Consider the following 20,198-nt stretch of genomic DNA (forward strand, 5'->3'; position numbering starts at 1 on the left):
TACTCAGTGTTACGTATGCTATGCTGCTATGGTTTACTATCAGTTATCAGGTAGTCATTCATTCCTCATTTGTTCCCTGGTAACTACTCCAAATTTTGTGTACCTTACAAGTGCTACTGTAGAAAGGATTTTTTTTCTACCTCTAGTTACCACTCTGCCCAGAGGACCACTAAGCTGTCACTGTGCAGAAGGAAAAACAGTGTTTCAATTATCTAGTACACCATGTAAAAATCCAAATGAAAGTTGGCCACAAAAAAAGCAACTTTGGTCGTCGTGCTCGTTAATAGTCAGATCATATTCACAGCACTTCAAATCGTTTTGTTTTTCGCTGTGCAACAAATGAACCCCGGGTGACTGACATAACTTTGTTTTGCTCCCACATCCCTAAAACGTGCCTGTCAGGCCCCTGTAGTGACTTCCCAGCAGCATCTCAACAGCAGTCTGCTGCGTGCAAGCACACAGACGCGGAAGGTGTACATCCTGCTGATGTGCTGTATTCCAGCCACCTGCAGAAACCGAAGTTGAACACTGACATATTAGAATTTCATCCCCGCGCATTTCATTCATCCCAGCTATGACGGACAAGCAACAAATAATCAAACCTCCGCTTGGAAGGGACAAAGAAAACCGCCAACGTGTCCACACAGTCGAGTGCTGAGTCAAACGGGGACAGAGGCTTTCATGGTTCGGCGCTAACCTCATAAAGAATCATCCTAAATCAATCACATGGAAATGTGGCGTGTTCGCGCAGCACCACTATTGCATTAGCCTAAGTAAGACGGCACACAGCAGCCCTAGGTCCAGGCAAACATTCATTACATGTGTTTGTATTTCTACCGGGAGGGAGCACAATCCGTTCAGGCTGCTGCTGCTGAAGGAAGCTGGTGTCTTGGTGGCTGCAATGTCTGACTCACCGCCTGATGGGGGGCTCATATGGGATTCGATCAAGACGCTCCATGGCATTAGGCTTGCAAGCTTCTACAGATAGAGGTATTACTGTCATTAGTAAGTTGGTGATGGATGGCTCAGAGTGGGACAGTAATAATACAATAGATCATGACTAAATGGTGTGTGCAGGGGGGCCGTCATCGCCAGGGCAGATAGCAGAGGATGTGTGCCTAGTAATGAGGAGACACGCAATGCATGGATGGCTTATTAAGGTCATATGCGGGGCCACACAATTGCTGTGTGAAAATGCATGCGGCTTCCACATATGCTCCAGCCAACAGCACAAACAAACATTACGTACGTAAAAATGCCTTTCTGTTTTCAGTTTACTCCAAGATTATTATTGCAATTGATATTAAAGGACCGTACCAGTGATTGTGCATGTTTAGAACTCCAGTATCATTTTTCCTACCTTTTATGCTGTTGGTTTCCATTCATTCCACCGTGATATGACAATGACCTTTCAGAGACTCAAACTTTCCTCCCAGCAGTATTCCATCACTGTAATAAAGTCGTCCACATTCATTTTCCCAAAAGCAGCAACACAGCAAGACGTGAAACGGTCCCTCCACCAGAAAATGGTCCCCAGGGAAACGTTTGCTTTCCACAGAGAGTGATCAGTTCTGTGGTTTATGAATGTTAATGGCTTTGTTAGCTGCTGTTTCAACCAAAATTTTGGAAAAAAATTAAATCGAGGGACTTTGATTATATGTTGTGAAATCTTTAGTACCCCCACATGATTTGAAAAGTGAGTAAATTGTAGTAAACAGGCCAAACATTCAAAATCACCGGTATGGTCCTTTAATCGCCCCTTCAATTTGAAATGTAAATGAGAACGCCTGTGTTCGGCACATCTGTGGTAATCATTGCACACCTTCATTGGGAGGAAAATCATCAGTTTTGCCTGGAGAAGGTGAAAAAGTGAGCCCAAAACCTTCTGTGTTGTCTTTCATTATAGAATAAATAAAGGTTCAAAGAGGTTCCTACGATGTGCAACCCCACTTTCAAGGTGGTAGGAACTTTAGAAGAGACTTAAGAGAGCAATGCACGCTGAGACTGGGCCAAGCACTGCTTCAATCACTGGGGGAAAAAAAAATTGGATCATGGTTCCGCGGTTGTATGGCATGATGAAAGAGAGAAACAGGTTCTGAAATCAAATGGAAATTACAGACATGATGGAAAAGTGAAGGGTGCATGGCAAAGAGAGGTATGGAGAACAGATGGAGACGCTTGTTTTAATCGAATGGCAGATATGTATTGTCACTTTATTGTCAAAACAGCAGATGGAGGTGTGCTGCCAAAGAGAAAGACACATCAACAACAGACAGTCAACGCGGCAAAGCAACTTCTGTTGTCTGGGATCTGGCGCTAAGGGTTGTGGTTCTGTGTTTATACATAGTAAATTGAATGCTATTGTAGGTAATACTATTGCACTGGACATTTTTCTATGGCAGTTCAGCCAAATGGTATGCGCTACTGCTATTGCCCTAGGTCTAGATGTGGGCCTTTGAATGACTCTCAAAGAAGGTGTTTTTGTAAAATAGCCCAAACACCATAGAATTTTGCGATCGCTGCCTTTGGCTGCTCTGACATTTTTACACCGTGCAAATACCTTATTAAGTAAGCCCATGATACAATACAGGGCGGGTGTCCTTCAGCATTCTTAGGTGAGACTTCTTCATTATATCCGAAGATCATCTGGAATTTGTACCGGCCCTCAGGAACTATCGCTTGGAAAAAAGAGGCTGGCCTCCTCGCCCTTGATGAACAACCTTCGTCCTCCGAGAGCGTTTAGAATTCACCGGCCGAGAGGAGGTGCCTTTGATATTTCAACAGCCGTCGTAACCTTTATGTGTCTCTTACATGGCCGCTGCTCTCCACCAGCTGTGTGGGCCTGTCAGTTAACTTTTAGTTCGTCCTGGCAAAAAAGCAGAACTGTCAGGTGCGGGAGAATTGGAGGGGAAGGGAGGTGAAAGGGAGGAGGTGCAGTATGTTTGGTGTGAGCAGGAAACTTTATGTGAGCGAGAGTACGGCTGTGTACTGGCAAGAATCTGGTGACACAATATGTATCACAATACAGCGGTTACAATTCAATATGTTGCATATACAGGGTGAGCCAAAAAAACGGGAATTTTTGAAGTGCACATTGGCACACATGAGCAAGTGGTAGCACAATTTTTAAAAAATGAATATTCCATCATTGTTTCTTAAATGGCATGTTTTAAGGTTTCAATTACTATGAATAAAATATTTTTCTTCCATCACTCTTGGTTTTATTGGATTGTTAAAAAGTTCCCGTTTTTTTGGGTCACCCTGTATATTGCGCTACAATAGGCAAAGCAAAATATTGAGATTTTTTTTTTTTTTAATCTAATTTTAGGAAAACAGCGATGTGCTTGCTTCTTCCTGTCTCAGTTTACATTGGTATGTTGGAGTGGAAGAGTCAAATGGCTTCAGACAGATTATGGCCATGCAAGTTTTTCCCCCAACCAAAATTTAGCCTCACTTTGGAGCAATCGCCAATTTAGCATGCTTGATGCCAATGGATTACTTAGGTCATCTAGTTTGATATGATACCATATCTTCACTCTAGCTTTAGAGAACCCTCTCAGAGGCAGTCGCATGTTGCAGAAGGACATCGCCAATGTTTTTTTGAGAACTGATGCAGTATCACAACACATAATATCGCGATACTCAAGTGCATCAGTATTTTCTTGCGCCCCAAAGAGAGTGTGACAAAGAGGGAGATGCACAGAGGAAGGCAGGGACTGAGGAACAGAGGGGGAGAAGTGAGCCAAACAATTAGAACAAATTGAGATCGATGGATCATGCTTAAACAGCCCATTCCATATCTGTTGTAGAAGCTTGGATGACATCCTTCGTTGCGCCGCGGCGGATGAGTTGGTATCAGCTGATCTGTTTGTTCGCTTGTTTATCAGTTTGCCTGCAGAGTTTTCCCCCCACTGATGCTTCAGCCACGCCGAGCCCCGACATGACACGCTTTTTCAACACAGCAACAAGGGTACCACTTAAATGGTTGCACACATATTTCCCATCCGTTGGTGGTGATCTGATAATTTATTTTAGTCACTCTTGTCTCTGTGGTTGCTTGCAACGTGGCAGCAATGACAACAGGTTGTCTTGCAGTGAGGTGTATCTGGGCCACAGGCAGTATTGTGACGTTTATTTCAGCAAGCAGACTACAGAAAGCTCGATGTCACCGCCTCGCCTCAAATGAGTCTCTTGTTGTGCGGAAAGAAAAAAAAGGCCCGACATGATAGACAACATAATTTACCAAACTTTGCCTGGAGTGACTTCTTGCTTAAAGCGATATCTTTGATCAGCCGTTCCACACTTTCTTTTCACTAATGTGAGGGGGGATCTGCATTGTAAAAGTCACATGGCACTACACAGGAAAAAAAAAAAAAAGTGATTTCTTTGAATCCCTTCATCTGCTTATTGCCATTAGAAGCTCCCAAGCCCAGCATTATTGGTTTACTCACAATCTCAGTGCAGGGGAGAGTCACAGAAACAGCGGATTCATTGTGATCAAAGCAAACATAAGCTTTGAAAACCCACATGTTCTGGGATGATTGCCTTTGGGGGGGGGGGAGCAAATACTGTAGACTGCTGAAACATCCTATATTTGTACAGCAAGCTATTTAAGAATGGCTTTTTTTGTGGGATAGTCCTGTTTGTTCTTTGGCGTGGGAATGGTCTGCAAACAAAATTAAAAGTGCAACGCATGGTTTGGTTCTGGTACTTGCCACAACAAACATCAGCAAAAAAACACAGTTAATCTTAAGGAGGTAGGCGTCCCTAGGGCAATCACTGTGCTTTTTTTTTTCTTTCTTTCTTTCTTTTTTGCCGTTCTCAAAAATCCACCTCAGGTAACATAAAACAAATTGTTGTTGATGTAAGTTGATTATGCGACATGAATTATGCAACAAATGCCCCGTTGACGCCCATTCATTCAGCTTTAATGGTAATTTTGCTGATGTTTGTGTAGCAGTTACCAAATTATTCAGTCTGGGTTCATATGGTCTACTCTCAGGTCAAAGAGACATATTACTGAAAAAAAAAACAAAAAAACACTACTATTAATTTTAAACAGCAAATTCCCCCTTACTCCTTCTAACCTTCAGTACTGATATTTCTGCGGTTCATGTCTTGGGGAGTTCCACAGTCGATGAGGACAATCAAAAAATAACTGATGCAGTACCGTCATTTGTTTGTAATAACATCATCATTACCTCCCTCAGTAACATTTTTTTCTGTAGAAACCCAGTTTCCCTCAGGGTGTAACCTGTTTGTTTATCACCACCCCAAGACGAGCAGTTTAGGACAACATTCGTAATTTACTAATTGGAGTGTGAAATTATACAGAGTCTTTCATTAGAAAATGCCATTGCACAAATAGGGGAGGAGAGGATCAAAGATTTATGGTTCAAAAATGCTGCGTTACCAGAAAAAAAAAAAAAAAAAAAAAAAAAAAGTGCAATTTTTACCTCCTCCCTTGCCCGTATCGTCGCAACCCCATTTCCCACTCCTCCACAATTCCCCTAATGATCGTAACAGGCCTTAGAGCCCATAAATCTGAACGGTAGGGAAACTAAGTGTCTCATCATTATGCAGCCTCCACCTATCCGCTCACAGAGCGTCCCTGTAAGGCCCCCAGGACAGCAGCGGCACTTGTTTAAATCCAATCTCATTTCACTGAGCTCTTCATCACTTTTTTTTCTCCCCCCCCCCTACTGCACCTAATGACGTCCCCGTGCCATATTGTTGTCTTATGTGTAATGGGGATAAGCTGAATTGCTCTTCTGGTTGACTAATGGTGATGGCTGAGTTAAGTTGACAGGGTCATTTTCAGCTGAGGTAATGTTGTTGCTGGCACTTGCTCCCCGAAGAAGTTTGCGCGGGTTATGAAGTCTTGCTGGAGTCGACTGTCGGACAGCTGTCACCTTGACAGCAGGACCGGGGTTCAAGCCCACATCTGTCTGTGCCTATGAATAGATTGCTTTATGTGCGCCATAAGAATAAATACAGAGCAACACTGAGTTGGATAAGTCAGAATTCTGTTATCCATCAGTTTTACTATCACCATATCGACCGAGGATATACTTTCTCTTTTGTTAGACGGTGTGTTTTGTAGTTAGGTTGCTGCGATGTTCCCTCGACATAACAAGGTGACTCAAAACTGTAAGAACAGTTATTGTAGGAAACCACAGGCGGCTCCTCAGGAACGAATGAAGGCCTTGGAATGAAAGCGAAACTAGTCAGACAAAATGTACTCTCTTTGCTTTGGGTGTAATGGAAGATAGAAGAGTTTCCCTTTTTTTTTTTTTTTTTTTTTTTTCAGAACAGAGAGTCTCGAGCAAAACCGGACAATGTTTAGTTCCGACACTTCAAGGGCGACAAAACTGCCCGGTGGATAGTTGTTTATATTTGATTCTGGAGGCTTTGCAGGGATCATAGAGAGACAGGTGCAAGGCACATCTGGATAAGCTGGCTGAGTCTGTCAGGGTCTTAGGATTTGGACGGGGTGTTAGGAGTCTAGAGAGTTAGCCTGGAAAATGGAAGAACGCTCTGTCGAGGAAAATGGGCAAGTAACTTTGGCTGCCCGGGTTGTGATTGCAAAACACTCACGGGAGGACTTCAGCTCTGCTAATTGCCACACGGTGGGCCATTATTGAAATAATCTGCCATTCCTCTCACTGGCTGTGCTGTTACACACACATTGTACAGCACATGCAGGTATACGCATGTACATACACACACGCTTACGCTCTTACGGGCATATATACAGTCATGCGCACACAAATTGCACACATGCACACCAGCACAATCAGGCTGCCTTAGATTTTCAGTCATTTCAAACCCTACACACATCTAAAGTAATGCATCTGAATGTCAGGGCTCCCAGATGAATTGGATATTTTCTCAAATCCGGGCTCCCAGGGGAAGCACGAGCCCACCTAAAATGAGAGAGGAAACCACATAACTGCCTCTCTGAGAGCCACACAGTCCCTCCAGTCCTTCAATATGCAAACATTGTTTGACTTAATCCACCCTAATGATGCAAATTTATGCTGTTAATTATTTCTAGCCGAATCGTATCCTCACTAAACGTTTTCAGAAATGCAATGGGGACATCAGACTCAATAAAATGTTCGGTGAGAGAGGGGGGGAAGACACATTATTCAGGATTATATTTTTTTTTTCCCCCCTCTCGTTCTTCCTTTCTTTTTTCATTTGCATTGACAACATGAAAATAATTAGCATTTTCCATTTTGTAACATCCCTAATATAGGTAATGTTATTGTCTGCGGGTATAGATTCTGGTGTTGAAGGGTCCTCTTCAGATAAGCTCTTTTAATTCAGACCTTGTCTAATAGCTGGCAGTGAATCTATATCCCCAAGTGCTATGCTTTCAGGATCATCCCGTGTCATTGTAATCCCCAGATGACACCTTTTTGCCTGCTAAATGTGATTCTTCATTTAAACCGCTGATATATGACATCTGCTGGCTCTAAATAGATGTGCTGGTGTAGAGCACTACAGAGTAAACTGGTTTGCTGGTGAGTAAAGCTCTCGTTATGAGGGAGAGATAACAACCAAAGTACTACAGAGTGGCTCCATGCGAGGCCACTCACATTCTTTTTGACATCCCACTTAAGCAGTTAACCTTTGTTCCCATAATTTTAAATGGCACCACTGAGACTGAACCAAAATACCGTCCACCATCATTATAACCCGTTGCCTACGAGATCACCTCAAATCGCCTGCAGTCTCCCTCCTACTACAATCTGCACCTCTTCCTCAATAATCACATTTGGCAGTTGTTACTGCTGATTCATAAATGTCTCCACTGTCTCCGCAGCACGCCGCATCCTTTTCAACCGGCCCCCCCTTATGATATCAGCCTTGAACATGGTGGCTCTTAATGGTTGTTCACAAACAGAAATGGCTCCTTCATGTCTATTACGGCCTAGCCATGTCCGGCCCCATCGACAGATCCACTTCCAGCCATCGCGCTGCCCCCCTCTCCAAGGTGGAGTTGAGCTTGAGCCAAAATGGGCGCTCAGCTGCTGCAGTGCATTTCTCAAGTCACTGACTCTCCAGATGGCAGGTATCTTTAGTGCTCAGCTCACTTGTCACTGAGCTGCGACAGCTCGGCCGCGCCTCATCTGGCTGGCTGCAGCGCGCCCTCGCAGGATTCTTTTAATGGACTTTAATTTGAGACACATGATCAGGACAGCACAGACACTGCACTCGCTACCACAATGGAGATAATAGGGCTCTTTTCTTTGTGCATATGGGCATTGTACTTTAAACTGTAATTATAGCTAATTGGAAGAAACTCATCGCCAGAGGCCCTGGTTGAGGAGAGTTACTTTTGAATATTTGTATTATGAGGCTCTTTTGTTCGTGCGCACGTGGCATGTGTAAATCAAAGCAGCGTGTGGCTTTTCAGTGAACACATCAGCCAAGACGTATTTAAAAAGTGGCCCGTGCTAGGCACATGGATGCTACCCGCAGCGCTAGATCAACCAAGTGTAACAGGGAACTGAGCGCACACCCCGCCATCATCTGCCGCCGCAGGACACATGGTGTCTCTGTGAACGTGAGCCAACTTGTGCTGCAGTTTGAAATGCTGCTGTCATTTGTTATGTGTCAAAGGTAGCATAGATGGTGTTTCAAGGATGCACTGAGAGAGCCCAGAAGAGGCGATGCAGTCTGTAAGTCAGCGCCAAGACAGAAACAATCTATATGTTAAGGACCCCGTCCACTCAAAACTGTGTTTTTCTTATGTTTATCTCCCCCTAAAATGTCTGACCTTGACTATACTGACTTGTATCTGTGCAAAGGTTGCCACTGGAGAGGTGTTTTCACAGTCCTCTACTGAAGGTGTGTGTGCATGCCCCTAAAAAAAAAAAAAAGCCCCTAAAAGACCAATCCTGCTGACTGACGATCATGGTGCTGGTGCTGGACTGCTGGTCGTGTTTTGGTTTCAAAAAAAAAAAAAAAAAAACAACTTGAAATGATTCACTGTAGTTTAGAGATTCATTAAGAAAGAAAACAAAACTTTTTTTTTTTGTTTCTCACAGATAGATTACCATTTGTGAAAAAGTGGGAAATGTTTGTACTACAGCGGCAGGTTATCCACACATTGCACAGGCACAATAGCAGACTACACAAAATATACCTATCAACCTATCATATATCTATATATCTTAATTTCCATAATTACCTGACGCCCGGTACTGGGGGGCAGAGACTGTCATGGTTAGATTATGAAATGCGGCATAATTTCATGAGTATAGCAGGACGGGACTTCTGTGTTCTGTGATTATCTCTTTTTTTTTTTTCTTTCATGGTTAGATGTTCAAATATGGTACAATATTCAGGACTGTCGTGGGACAGGACCCTAACCCATGTTCTGTGACCAAAGCTCTGGTAATGAGCCAGAGTGCGTGCAGGCAGGGGGGGTGGGCAAGGACTATTTGCATATTCATAGCTTTGTGCAATTTTAATGAGGGCAGAGTTTAGAATTACATTCAAAGCACAAGGAGATTTTTTTTTTTTTTTTCATGGGAAAAACTTCTAAATATGTAATACTGATGAACAGTTATTATTTTTAGGTGCTTAATAAATGACTATAGGAGGACTTTAAGTATGAGTGGCTGGTGTTTGACACTGATAATCATGTAGGATGATTTTATTTTTAAATTGTTGAGCATGTACAAGTAACAAGTGGTTGAAAAGCATACAGTGATACATCGTGATGTGTTTCTTTTCTCTTTGTGAAATATATTATAGGGCAAAGTAACCCCTGGTAGAGGGTGGGAAAAAAAAAAGTTTCAAAGCAGGTTAAATCCTGAAGCATTTTCAGGCATGCACTTGCCTCAGTGAGAAACACCGAAAGCACCCACTGCGATAATAAAAACTGTGGATCTGTAAGTGGGCGTGCTATGTGTACAGAATAAAAAAAAAAAATACTGCTCGCAATATTCCCCTGCATTTACAGTACAAGATTATGATCACATATAATAAGTGCTGGTGATTTGCTGCTGGAATTGCATTATCCATCTTAATCGCCTATGGAACACATTTTGCCTCTCGGCTTAATAATATGACACTTTGAAGGCAGCAGCATCCTAGAAGCATAATGATGATCTTTGATTTAATTTGCCATTTGTTTTTCTTTCAAGCCACACAGTGAAACTCATTGGTGATATTATCAGACGTGTAAATTATGGGCCCTCTTTCCATCGACTGTGCAGCGTCTGTCGTGGAAAAATCGAGAGCGCCTTGGAAAAGTTCTTGTTTTTGCTTGAAATGAGGGTTCGTGTCATGTTTTATAGGCTGTGCTGGTTTCCCAAGGGCCCATGAAAGTCATCCGCACCGGTGCTAGAATTCAAATCAGTCCAGATGCTGCACAGTCCCACAGCGCCTTGCTAGGTGCGCAGCATCAACTGTTGTAGTTGAAGTTACTGCACTCCTGGAATAATCAGCATAAGCACATCATTCACCAGTGCACTGTCAAGGGGGATAGATTCACTCAGCTGTATTGCTAAACTGTGCTTAGGCATCTTTCAGTACTGTAACATAGCTGACATTTTATTAGGTTTGGTTTTACTATGGAGGGGAATCCTGATGACTAGCACTAAGCTACCCATGGAATGCATCAATTTGATTGGTGATTGAATCAATGACTGGTGATAGACTTAACTAAACTAAAGCTAGTCATCAACATCAACAGCATCAACTGAAGTCAGGGAGAAGACAAGACAGAAATGGATGTATACAATAGGAAGACTTTGCCTCACTGCTCTCCATCTTAACAGTTATATTCTCATATTTAATGTTAAAATCTTATATTTATTGAAACAAAGGGGATAATCAATAATCTCACTTGTCTCCAACCCGAAATATGTTGAAACAAGGCAGAATGAGGCAGATCAGCCCACTAGTATCAAGAAATTGACACTTAAATCAAGAAAGTTTGGGGACCATGATAATTAGCACTGGAAACACTGGCATATTGTTTTCACTTGTTTTTAGGAAGAAGAAAAAAAAAACAGGAGTTTGAACACTGAATGTTAGAAAAAAATTACTTGTTGAGTTAGAGATTTTTTGCTGTCTGTTTTGTTGATTACAAGGATTATGTAAATTTAACAATAACCACCTACGTAACTATGTTGATCAGAATGATTGAATTGCTTCTTACAGTATTTGGATGGTAGCTAAATACTGCTCAGTAAACTTGAGAATACCCTATAAAACACGCTGTTCGTGGTATTAACTTTATGCAGTGGCCTTATTTTAACTTTTTCTAATTGCTTGTCTTCACAGTAAAGATGCCTGCTGATCACAAACAAACAATGCATAAAACTGAATACCTAGCTCGCTGTCCTTGAAGTTAAATTAACTGTAAAGAGACCAAAACAGGTGGCTTGCATTTTTTTTTTTTTCTTTTTGATTAAAAACTGACAGACTTGGGAGGCTCATAGATCCCTTGCTGGACCCGAAGTGAAAAAAAATGCCAAAATGGTGAAAGACAAATGCAAGACAGTAATGTGAATGTTGCCTAGAAATACTGTATGCAGGCTAAGTGGTCGATGCCCAGATGACTGATGCACTGACTGACCTGAGTCTGGCTCCTGATGCCCTTGTCTCACACCATGAGGGGGGGAAAAAGTGCAGGGCTGTCAATATGAACAGAAGGCTGCTCTCTCGAAATTTTTGTGAATTTCAGACATCTTGAGGGTACAAATTTTTCCATCTGACGGTAAAGATGCAGCGGCGAGGGAAGGGAGAGGGTTGTACTTTGAACTCCAATTCGGATAGCCTCCTGGTCAAAACAATCCAGATGGTTCATTTGCATACACCTTTCCTATACCTCCCTCCATGGGATTGTCCCCGCTGCAGTGCATTTTCCAGGCCCCATAAATTCTGGGGGGATAAAAACAGTCCTCCCGTTTCCTCCTCTATTGGATATGCCAAGGCGATGCCAACTGAAGCAGTTTGATTTAGAGCACTGTACATAGATGCATCAAGAATTTATAGGAGACTTAATTGGGAGGTATAAAAGTGACTTATAGTAATTGTGCAGGACACAGGGGCCTATAACGCCGCAGTTATCATTTCCATAACTCCCAAGTCTTGATTTCTCCTCACAGAACTTTTATGTGTTGTGGTGCTGTTTGTGCTTTGATGTTAATGAGCGAGGCTTTTGTGGTAGCAAAATGTTGCCCCTGCAATACTGCACCAAGCAGGCTGCAAATGAAATAGGGCAACACAAGAAAAAAAAAAAAAAAAGCTGTGGAATAAAAAAAAAAAAAAAAAAAAAAAAAAATCTGTTTTCCTTCCTCTTACTACAGTGTTTCATAGCAAAGATATCAATAGAGCTTAAGCGCATTATCCTAACCACGGGGCAAAAGCCAGAAAGAAATTGGCCCCAAGAGTTCCAAGCAAAAGAGCGTTTGTTAAAAAAAAAAAAAAAAAAAAAAAAAAAAAGTCTCTCATGGAGTGCAAGTGTGGGTGGTTCCAGTGCTTTCTCTGTGACTCAGTTCACTTGAATGTATCCACCCCCTTTTTTGCTCTTGCCTTGTTTTTCCATTTGTCAACCACGGAGCTAATCAAAAGGTCCTGTTGATTGTTACCCTTTAGCAAACTGTAAATGAGGCCTCCTGTCACTAATTGGTAGCACGAGTCAAACAAATTTTGTCGTCTGCTGTGAGAATGATGTTCGCTTCATTTTTCTCTCGCTCTACATCTGTCTCTCTCTCTCTCTCTCTCTCCCTCCACGTTTCAGACTGCGGGCTCATCCTCAGCTCTCAGCGTGAGTCGGGGAGAGACGTGATTCTGAATTGTCTTCGCTGGTTTTGTCCGTGACAGTCATCATCTTTCCAGAAAGAGTGCATGGTATAGCAGCCACATTAGTCAGATCATATTACTCAGCAGCCAGGAGACACGTCTCGGTGGTGGTATACTGCTAACAAGTAGCTAGTCGGCAGAACAAGACTAGTGACAGGAGTTCAGTGAAGTGTGTGTGTGTGGCAGCAGGGCAGCCTTCTCTGAAACAATTGAAAGCCCGCATGTCAGTGTCAGAGTACAACACTGGCTGCCCACAGGGAATACATCTTTGCAGCATGCACGTCTTTTTTCCTCATTGATTGCGAGGGTAGAGAGGCACTGTTGCACGGTCATGATAGTTGCCTAACACCAAGAATGTTTTCAGCACTCGGCGCGCCAAGCCCTGAAACTTATCTTTTTCTTTTCATTCATATTTTATCTTGAGCCAAAGTGCACTTCCGCCAGGCTTGAAGCAGTTGGATGGCACCAGCGAAAGCAATAACTTGCATTTTCTTCAAGCGTATGCGGAGCACCTCTGAACAACAACAACAACAACAACAACAACAACAACTAAACCAAAAAAAATAGCTTACAGGCCGCAAGAAATTCTTCATCTTTCAACAGTCGATGCTCTCTGGTGGGAGACAGGAATTGGAATCATGTCATTTAGGTTCCTTCCATGTTTGATTTTACCACCTGTGGCCAGGCCAAGTGATTAGGACACCTGATTCTGATCATTTGAATGGGTGAGCGAATACTTTTGGTAATATAGTGTATGAACATTTTAAAAATAAAATTAACGCTAAGGGCAACACTGTGGCCGCAAATAAGGCGAGAGAGGAGTTCTGGCGATTAATTTCAAAGGAAGCACAAAGGTTGGGGATTCTGTCACTGTTGTAGCCATTTTAAATAATTGCTGCAATATTCATTCAGTATTATGAATTTTAGTTTAGAAATCTGTAACTTCAGTAGCTTTATGGGAGTGTTGCCTAGGAATTGGAGGTAAAAACTGAGGTGAAGTCAGGTGACTGAAGGTGTGTGTGGGTGAGTCTAGCAGTGTCGGACGGAGCTGGCGGTGGTTACCATGGTTACATGACAATTTTGACCACTATTTACGCTGCTTAGAGCTCCTTGTCAGTAGTTTCAGATAATTGTTCGTTTCATTTGAAGTTTAATTAGGATTATGGAGCCATTTCTGTTGATGTTTGTTTGCTCTTTTTTTGTGAAATCTTTTTTTTCTAAATGGGAATAAGTGGCGTTTGGAGTGCGTTTGAATCACCGCGGGCTGCTCCCGTCCAATCATCACCTTTGGATGCCGTGACAGTCACCGTTGTAATAAAAGGGGTTTCCTTTAAAAAAGTAGGCTGCTATAACAAAGTCTGTGATACAACGGAATATTTCTAACAAACGTGAAGTCTGTGCACCACTAATAGTATACCTGCATTGTGCATATGTGCCACCAATCACCGGACAAAAATTACTTTGTGATTTCACCTGGGTGAGATAGCGTCGCTTTTATAGCTAGGCGGGGTTAAACTTAGCTCATAACCTGGTTGGGACCAGGTTATGAGTTAAGCACAAGTTACCATGGTGATCTAGCTGGGTTAAAAGAGAGCCACCTTCGTGATACAGGAAAGCCTGGCTTTAGACTCAACATTCCTTGCTAACCCACTAAACCTGCTTCGTAGTACACCCCTCAGGTAAATGTTCTCCGCGGTAAAAGATGAAAAAACAAACAAACAAACAAACAAACAAAAAAAAAAACTGTTGAACTTTGTAGGCATGGATTATACCAGTGCATGAACCTTGTGATTTATCCCCCATGCAGATATATTCACACTTAGACATGATTTGAAATCCAATATCCCTGCTTAACTCCTGCCAGTAAAACTGAAAACTCTTAAGCAAAACCTGCTTATTTCTTGCAGCATACCTGAAACTGTTTGACGGCTGAAACTGATAAAACCACCGTTTCCAGGTTTTAGAAATGGATTTCCTGGGACCCGCAGTCGTCTAAGACCTTGGCTACGCTCTAAACCACAGGGTGCAGCGCTCTCCTGGTTTTTATCACACCTTGCGTGTAAACAATGTAGTTGTTCAGCACATTTCCCTGAATACAGATTAGAATCAATTATTCCTAAGGGAAGGCGAGCGACTCACACTGTGCGATGGCCTCGCTGGCCCCTGCGCACCCTTGGATGTTTTTGTTTTTGTTTGTGCATACTCAAGCCGTGGTTGTCTGCTTGACATGTTTTCCGAGTGCCACGGTGTCCCCCCGTCGGAGCAAGCATGACTCGTCTATTTTGCTCGCAAAGCTCAAATTTATTCTTTAAAATGCAAATAGGGTTGGATGTATGCACACAGAGCCTGTACAACCTAGACCAGGGGGTTCCAAACTTCTTCATGCCAGGACCCCACATGTAGATAGATAGATAGATACTTTATTCATCCCGAAGGAAATTCCCAGTTTTCAGCAGTATCCACAGATTACAAGATTAAATAAATAAAAAATAAAGACTAAGAGATGACACTAGAGATCTAATCTAATGTAGAACGACTATTTGTGTTGAGACCCACCAGATATTTCTTTTGGTGCAAAAAAGTCATCAAAAAAGGTGTTCAACTTTCAATGCACTTATATCCATCATTACATCGAATTCTTAGCCTATATGCCATTGTCCAACATTATTTTATATTCAATATGAGCAAAAAATCAAATTTCTGATCATGTGTTTCTGGTGAATCCAATACTACCACAAACCACCTTCTCTAGGCATAGAGCATACCAACATCTGTGATTCTACTGTAATCTGTAATTCTTCTACCTTTGGCAGTAACTACAAATGGAACTAATTACGTTGTCAAATAACGCAGTAACAGTGACTGAAATTTAAATGCTTACTTGACAAACATTGCTAATTCTGTGGATTCTGTGGATTTTACAGTTGGTAATCTAACTTAAATTGACCCTACGGTGGTTTGGTGAATGAGTGAATCAATCAGTCGGCATTGCCAACAGTTCAGGCAATGTGAGCTTTCTGTCCAGGAAATATGGAGATTATTTTTCCCTCCTCGATATCAAGGACAAAAACATAGTGGCGAGTTGCAGTGTGTGTGCAAGAGTGAGACCTTTATCCACAGCAACAAATAGTCAGTCTAATCATCTGAAGCACCGAGTAAAATAACACCCCTCTACACAGCTAATCAGAAAAGCCCCCATGGCTGGCTCCACTGACCGAGGAGGATCTATTCCACCCAAACAGCCAAGGCTTGATTTTAAACCCAAGAATTAGTCTGCACAGTCTCTAAACCAGGCAGAACTAAACAGTCTGATTGCCAGGTATGTTGTCGAAGACATGCGACCTATGTCAGCACTTTACTTTGTTGCCTGCAGACAACTATTCAGCGAAACACCAGTAACAAGTAGCCTGTGTGTGCATTAAGGAGAGAACTGAAGCAGACATTTCGAAGCATCACAAAAGTTACTTTCCTTAGTAACTAATTATGTTTATACGCAATACTTAGTAAAGCAATCCAATTACCTTTGAGAGAGGTAACCAGTACTTGTAACTAATGACTAATTTTCAGTCGTTTGCACAACACTGTTGGCTATAAAATTATGATAATGGTGTTTGAGCCTTATCATAGTTTTTAGACAATGATCTTGGCTGTAAAATGCTGTCAGACAGCTGAGAGGACTGCTATCATTCTCCAGCCAATGGCGCTTATTGCAGGGCATCATGGCCCATTGTCCTTTGGGTGGGCTGATGGATGTAGAAAATTGAGCCGGCATTGCATATTTTATGTTTTATAGCACTTCTCATGCAAATGCAAGTACAGAGACACTGATTATATAGGACAGAGTTTCCAGTAGAGACAGCTTGTAAAAAGTGTCAACCAGTCCTCCAACACATATAACCACACAGACTGTTTGTTCCAGCCCCCTAATGCAAAATAAAAAGACTGATCCCTGAGTGACCAATGAATGTCAACCCACTAACTAGCAAGCTATCCATTAAAAACACTCGGTTAAGGTAAGGAAAAGGTTATTGGTAATCCTAACCCTAGGGAAAGGTTTGTCGTAATGGTTAAGTTATCCTCTATTATTATTAACATCAGTAAATGTTAGCTAATTAATTATAAAATGTAACCACTGGTTGTATTAAGATGCTGTACAAATGCCCTATGGGGTCATTTTTTTTTTACGGAGTACAGTCTTAAAAGTGCACGTCGCTGCATCTTTGACCGGATCACAACTCGCCCAGCAGCGTTTGCAAATCCCACTCAGAGGTCAAGGCAACCAAAGTGTTTTCGAACTCCGCCATCAACATAAACAGATTAGTTTAACTGCGATTTGTAATGCCTCCATCACCATTTGAGCCGCTGTCCTTTGGCGGCTTCCTTGGCCGTCACCCGACTCCGTCAGCGGCACGGTGGCTCGCTGGCTGCGGTTTTGATTTATCGACACGAGTGGGGAAACTATGAAGCTTACTTTGTGACAGCTCAGAAGCTTTAGAATTTAAGATGTCATTGAACTGATGAATGGCGAGAGGAGAGGTTGAGTTTACCCAGTGGCGTCGTATGTCACTGTCCAGAGTGATGAGAGACCCTGCCTCGTGTCCCTGCTGCAAAGGCCCCGGGCTCGACCGGGGCCCCTTCCTTCACAGAGTTGGGCGAAATCAAAGTTGTTACAGCATATGGGTATTAAACGCCTACAGGTCTATTAGTTGCTGTTCCACTTTAAAAAGGTTCAGACAAATGTTTGCTCACGGCCAACACTGGATCCGGGCATAAGACCACAGACGGGACACAAAGATGGATGTTTTGGTTTATGCCATTCCTTGTCATTGTCAAGGGTGCATTGGATACTACAAATAGACACATGGCCTTTAAGTGCTGATTGTATGATGGAATGATTTTATGATGAAGCATGATGCCCATATGCGCAATCTGAAGAACGATGCCAAGAAGCAAATTAGAATGAGATTATGGCAAGAATCTGATAGACGCTGTCTGTAAAGTCTTGCCGTGCATGTTTCGAGAACATCGGCGATGTCATTTTTTAAGAGGGAAACGCACCTGCTGACCTAAATAGATTTTTTTTTTTCGTGCCAAGCTGACAAATAAATTTGCTTCGGTTGACAAATGTGTACCCTTTTATCAGAGTGAGTGTCAGATTTGCTGTGATAAAAGGTAACAAGTAGGAACATTAGCATAGAGCTCAACTGAGGCCACCGACTCAGTGTGTTGGAAAGGAAATAACAAAACACATACACAGCAAGATATAGGGAGCTGTTTCCACAACATCAATCAGTATAATGGAGGGAAATGCACCCTGGCTATTAATTATTTGCCCGAGCACTAGAAAATGTAATTAGTCCGTTGAAATTGGGCCATTGCCTCCATGTTGTACACCTACATGTCAACAAGGCTATATATTGTCCCTTGCATTCGTATGAACTCATTCTGTAAGACCTTGGATTTGTTTTTCAATCCCTGAGATCTGGTGCTGAAGGGATGCTTATTCTGTCCAGCTGTTATTAATATAAAAGCACTCTAAAAAGCACTGAATCCCGCTAATCACGCCCAATGTTTTGCTGATCACGCTAAACGTAGCCGCGTTAATGTCTATATCTATTTCGCTCACTCCTTTTATTTATTATTCCCACAAAGTGCTTCCACCATATCTATGGCTCCAATTTGTAAGGTAAGAAGTGAATTGAGATGTCTATATTGGCTCGGAATGGCCAGCTGGTAATGATAATAGCAGTTCAACGCTACGTCAGCCTATCTTCCAATCATGCTTTATTGCCCCAGACTAACCTCAACCCTGGAATTATTCAGCCATGCCTCGAGCTTCTTTGTCACCGTTAGAACTTCTAAATCAGCCAGTCTAATTAGAGGCTCAACGCATGTAGAAACATTCATTTATCTCGCTAATGAGCCCGATTTCTTTCCTTTTCTCTGACGATCCTCACAGCTGTACAGCTCCATGGACTTTGGAAGGAAGTGGCAGCTGGTGCACGAGCACGTCACGCCAAACAGGTTCTACTGGTGAGTCGTCTCGTCCCGTTGCGCCCACCTCTCTCCTCTTTTTCATCGGCCCTTCTTTTTTCCCCCTCATCCATTCTGCTCATTCCTCCTTATCTGGCTTTTGTTTACTCAGGAACGCAGGAACTATTGCTTGTGTTTTTTTTTGCACAAGTGATATTGATGACTTTGAACAAGGTGTGTGACTGACTGGTGATGCTGCTAAAGTTCTGCTCATTTTCTACCCCTGATACAATCAGGCGGAGATTAATCTCCTCCTCTGGAACAAGCTTTAGATGCAGCTTTGGCCATTTCACATTCCGCTTCATTTCTCATACATGGCACGCCCATATCAGGCGAACTGCTCATTAATAAAAAAAAAAAAAAAATCATGTTTTTTTTTTTTTTTTTTTTCATCAACAGGAGGAAAGGGAGATTTCCACATATGCATGCATACAGAGATACAAGCATACATACAGTATGAGGTGCTATGACTAATAATGGACCCGGGACGTCCCTGTCGCCTCTCATCCAATCACGTCTGCTACTTACTCTCCCCCTGCAGTGTGCCTCCTATTTGAAAGTGCACACTCATCACAAGCGTAGGCCCGGATCTATTCCAGCTCATTGCTCCTCGCTCTCTCGGAGGTGACTGGGGTGCGCCCGGGATCGCCGTTGGCTATATCCACCATAACTTGCATAAATCTGAAGCTACGTCCATGGTATAGTAGTATAATCCTAAATAATGTGCGCAATCCATTGCTGGTTTGCCCTTCACCGCCAAAGCCCCTTCAAGGACATCTAAACTCTGGCCCTCTAGCGCTGGCTAGGCAGGCCTCCAGTTGGCTGCATTCAGACAATAGCTGCCTCAGCCCCCGAGGAATGAAACACTGCCATAATAGGAAGGCTGCATCCGTCCAGTGTAATCCACAGCCATGGAAATGAACAAGAAAGCAAGATTTTGCCTCCTGATGTAAAAGTGCAGTAACTCGTAGTCAGAGAGTGACCCTGGAGCTTGCTGTCTATGACATTTCTAGTGCGATGTATTTACACTATTGTGGTGTTCTTCTGGAAGGAAACAGTTGCTTGGGGCGTGCTTGGCATAATGTGACATTTGGGACACATTTTGGGGGGGAAAACTTTGCAGCACACCCCTTACCGTTAGTGCAGCCGAGTTAAAGTAAGCCATCTATAACTGGAGCAGAATGCCCCCACTGAGACTCATCTCCCTTCATCTGTTCTCTCCACCCCCCTCCCCTCCCCTCCCCCCCAAGTCCCCCAGCTCCTACCCCCATGGTCTTTTACTTATTTCTTTTCTCCATGCTCTCTCCTATCCACGCCTTTCTACTCTCTGCATA

General features: G+C 42.7%; 1 protein-coding gene across 1 annotated transcript in view; it reads left to right on the forward strand.

Annotated features, from left to right (window-relative positions):
* sorcs3a (sortilin related VPS10 domain containing receptor 3a) overlaps nucleotides 1-20,198 on the forward strand; it is a 198,620-nt gene that overhangs the window by 128,380 nt on the left and 50,042 nt on the right. Inside the window, exon 5 of the mRNA XM_030061117.1 lies at nucleotides 18,791-18,864. Within this exon, the coding sequence (XP_029916977.1) occupies nucleotides 18,791-18,864 (74 nt within the window). The remainder of the gene's footprint in view (nucleotides 1-18,790; nucleotides 18,865-20,198) is intronic.

This window comes from Myripristis murdjan, chromosome 1 (assembly GCF_902150065.1).
Source record: "Myripristis murdjan chromosome 1, fMyrMur1.1, whole genome shotgun sequence".
In the NCBI taxonomy this organism is placed as follows: Eukaryota; Metazoa; Chordata; class Actinopteri; order Holocentriformes; family Holocentridae; genus Myripristis; species Myripristis murdjan.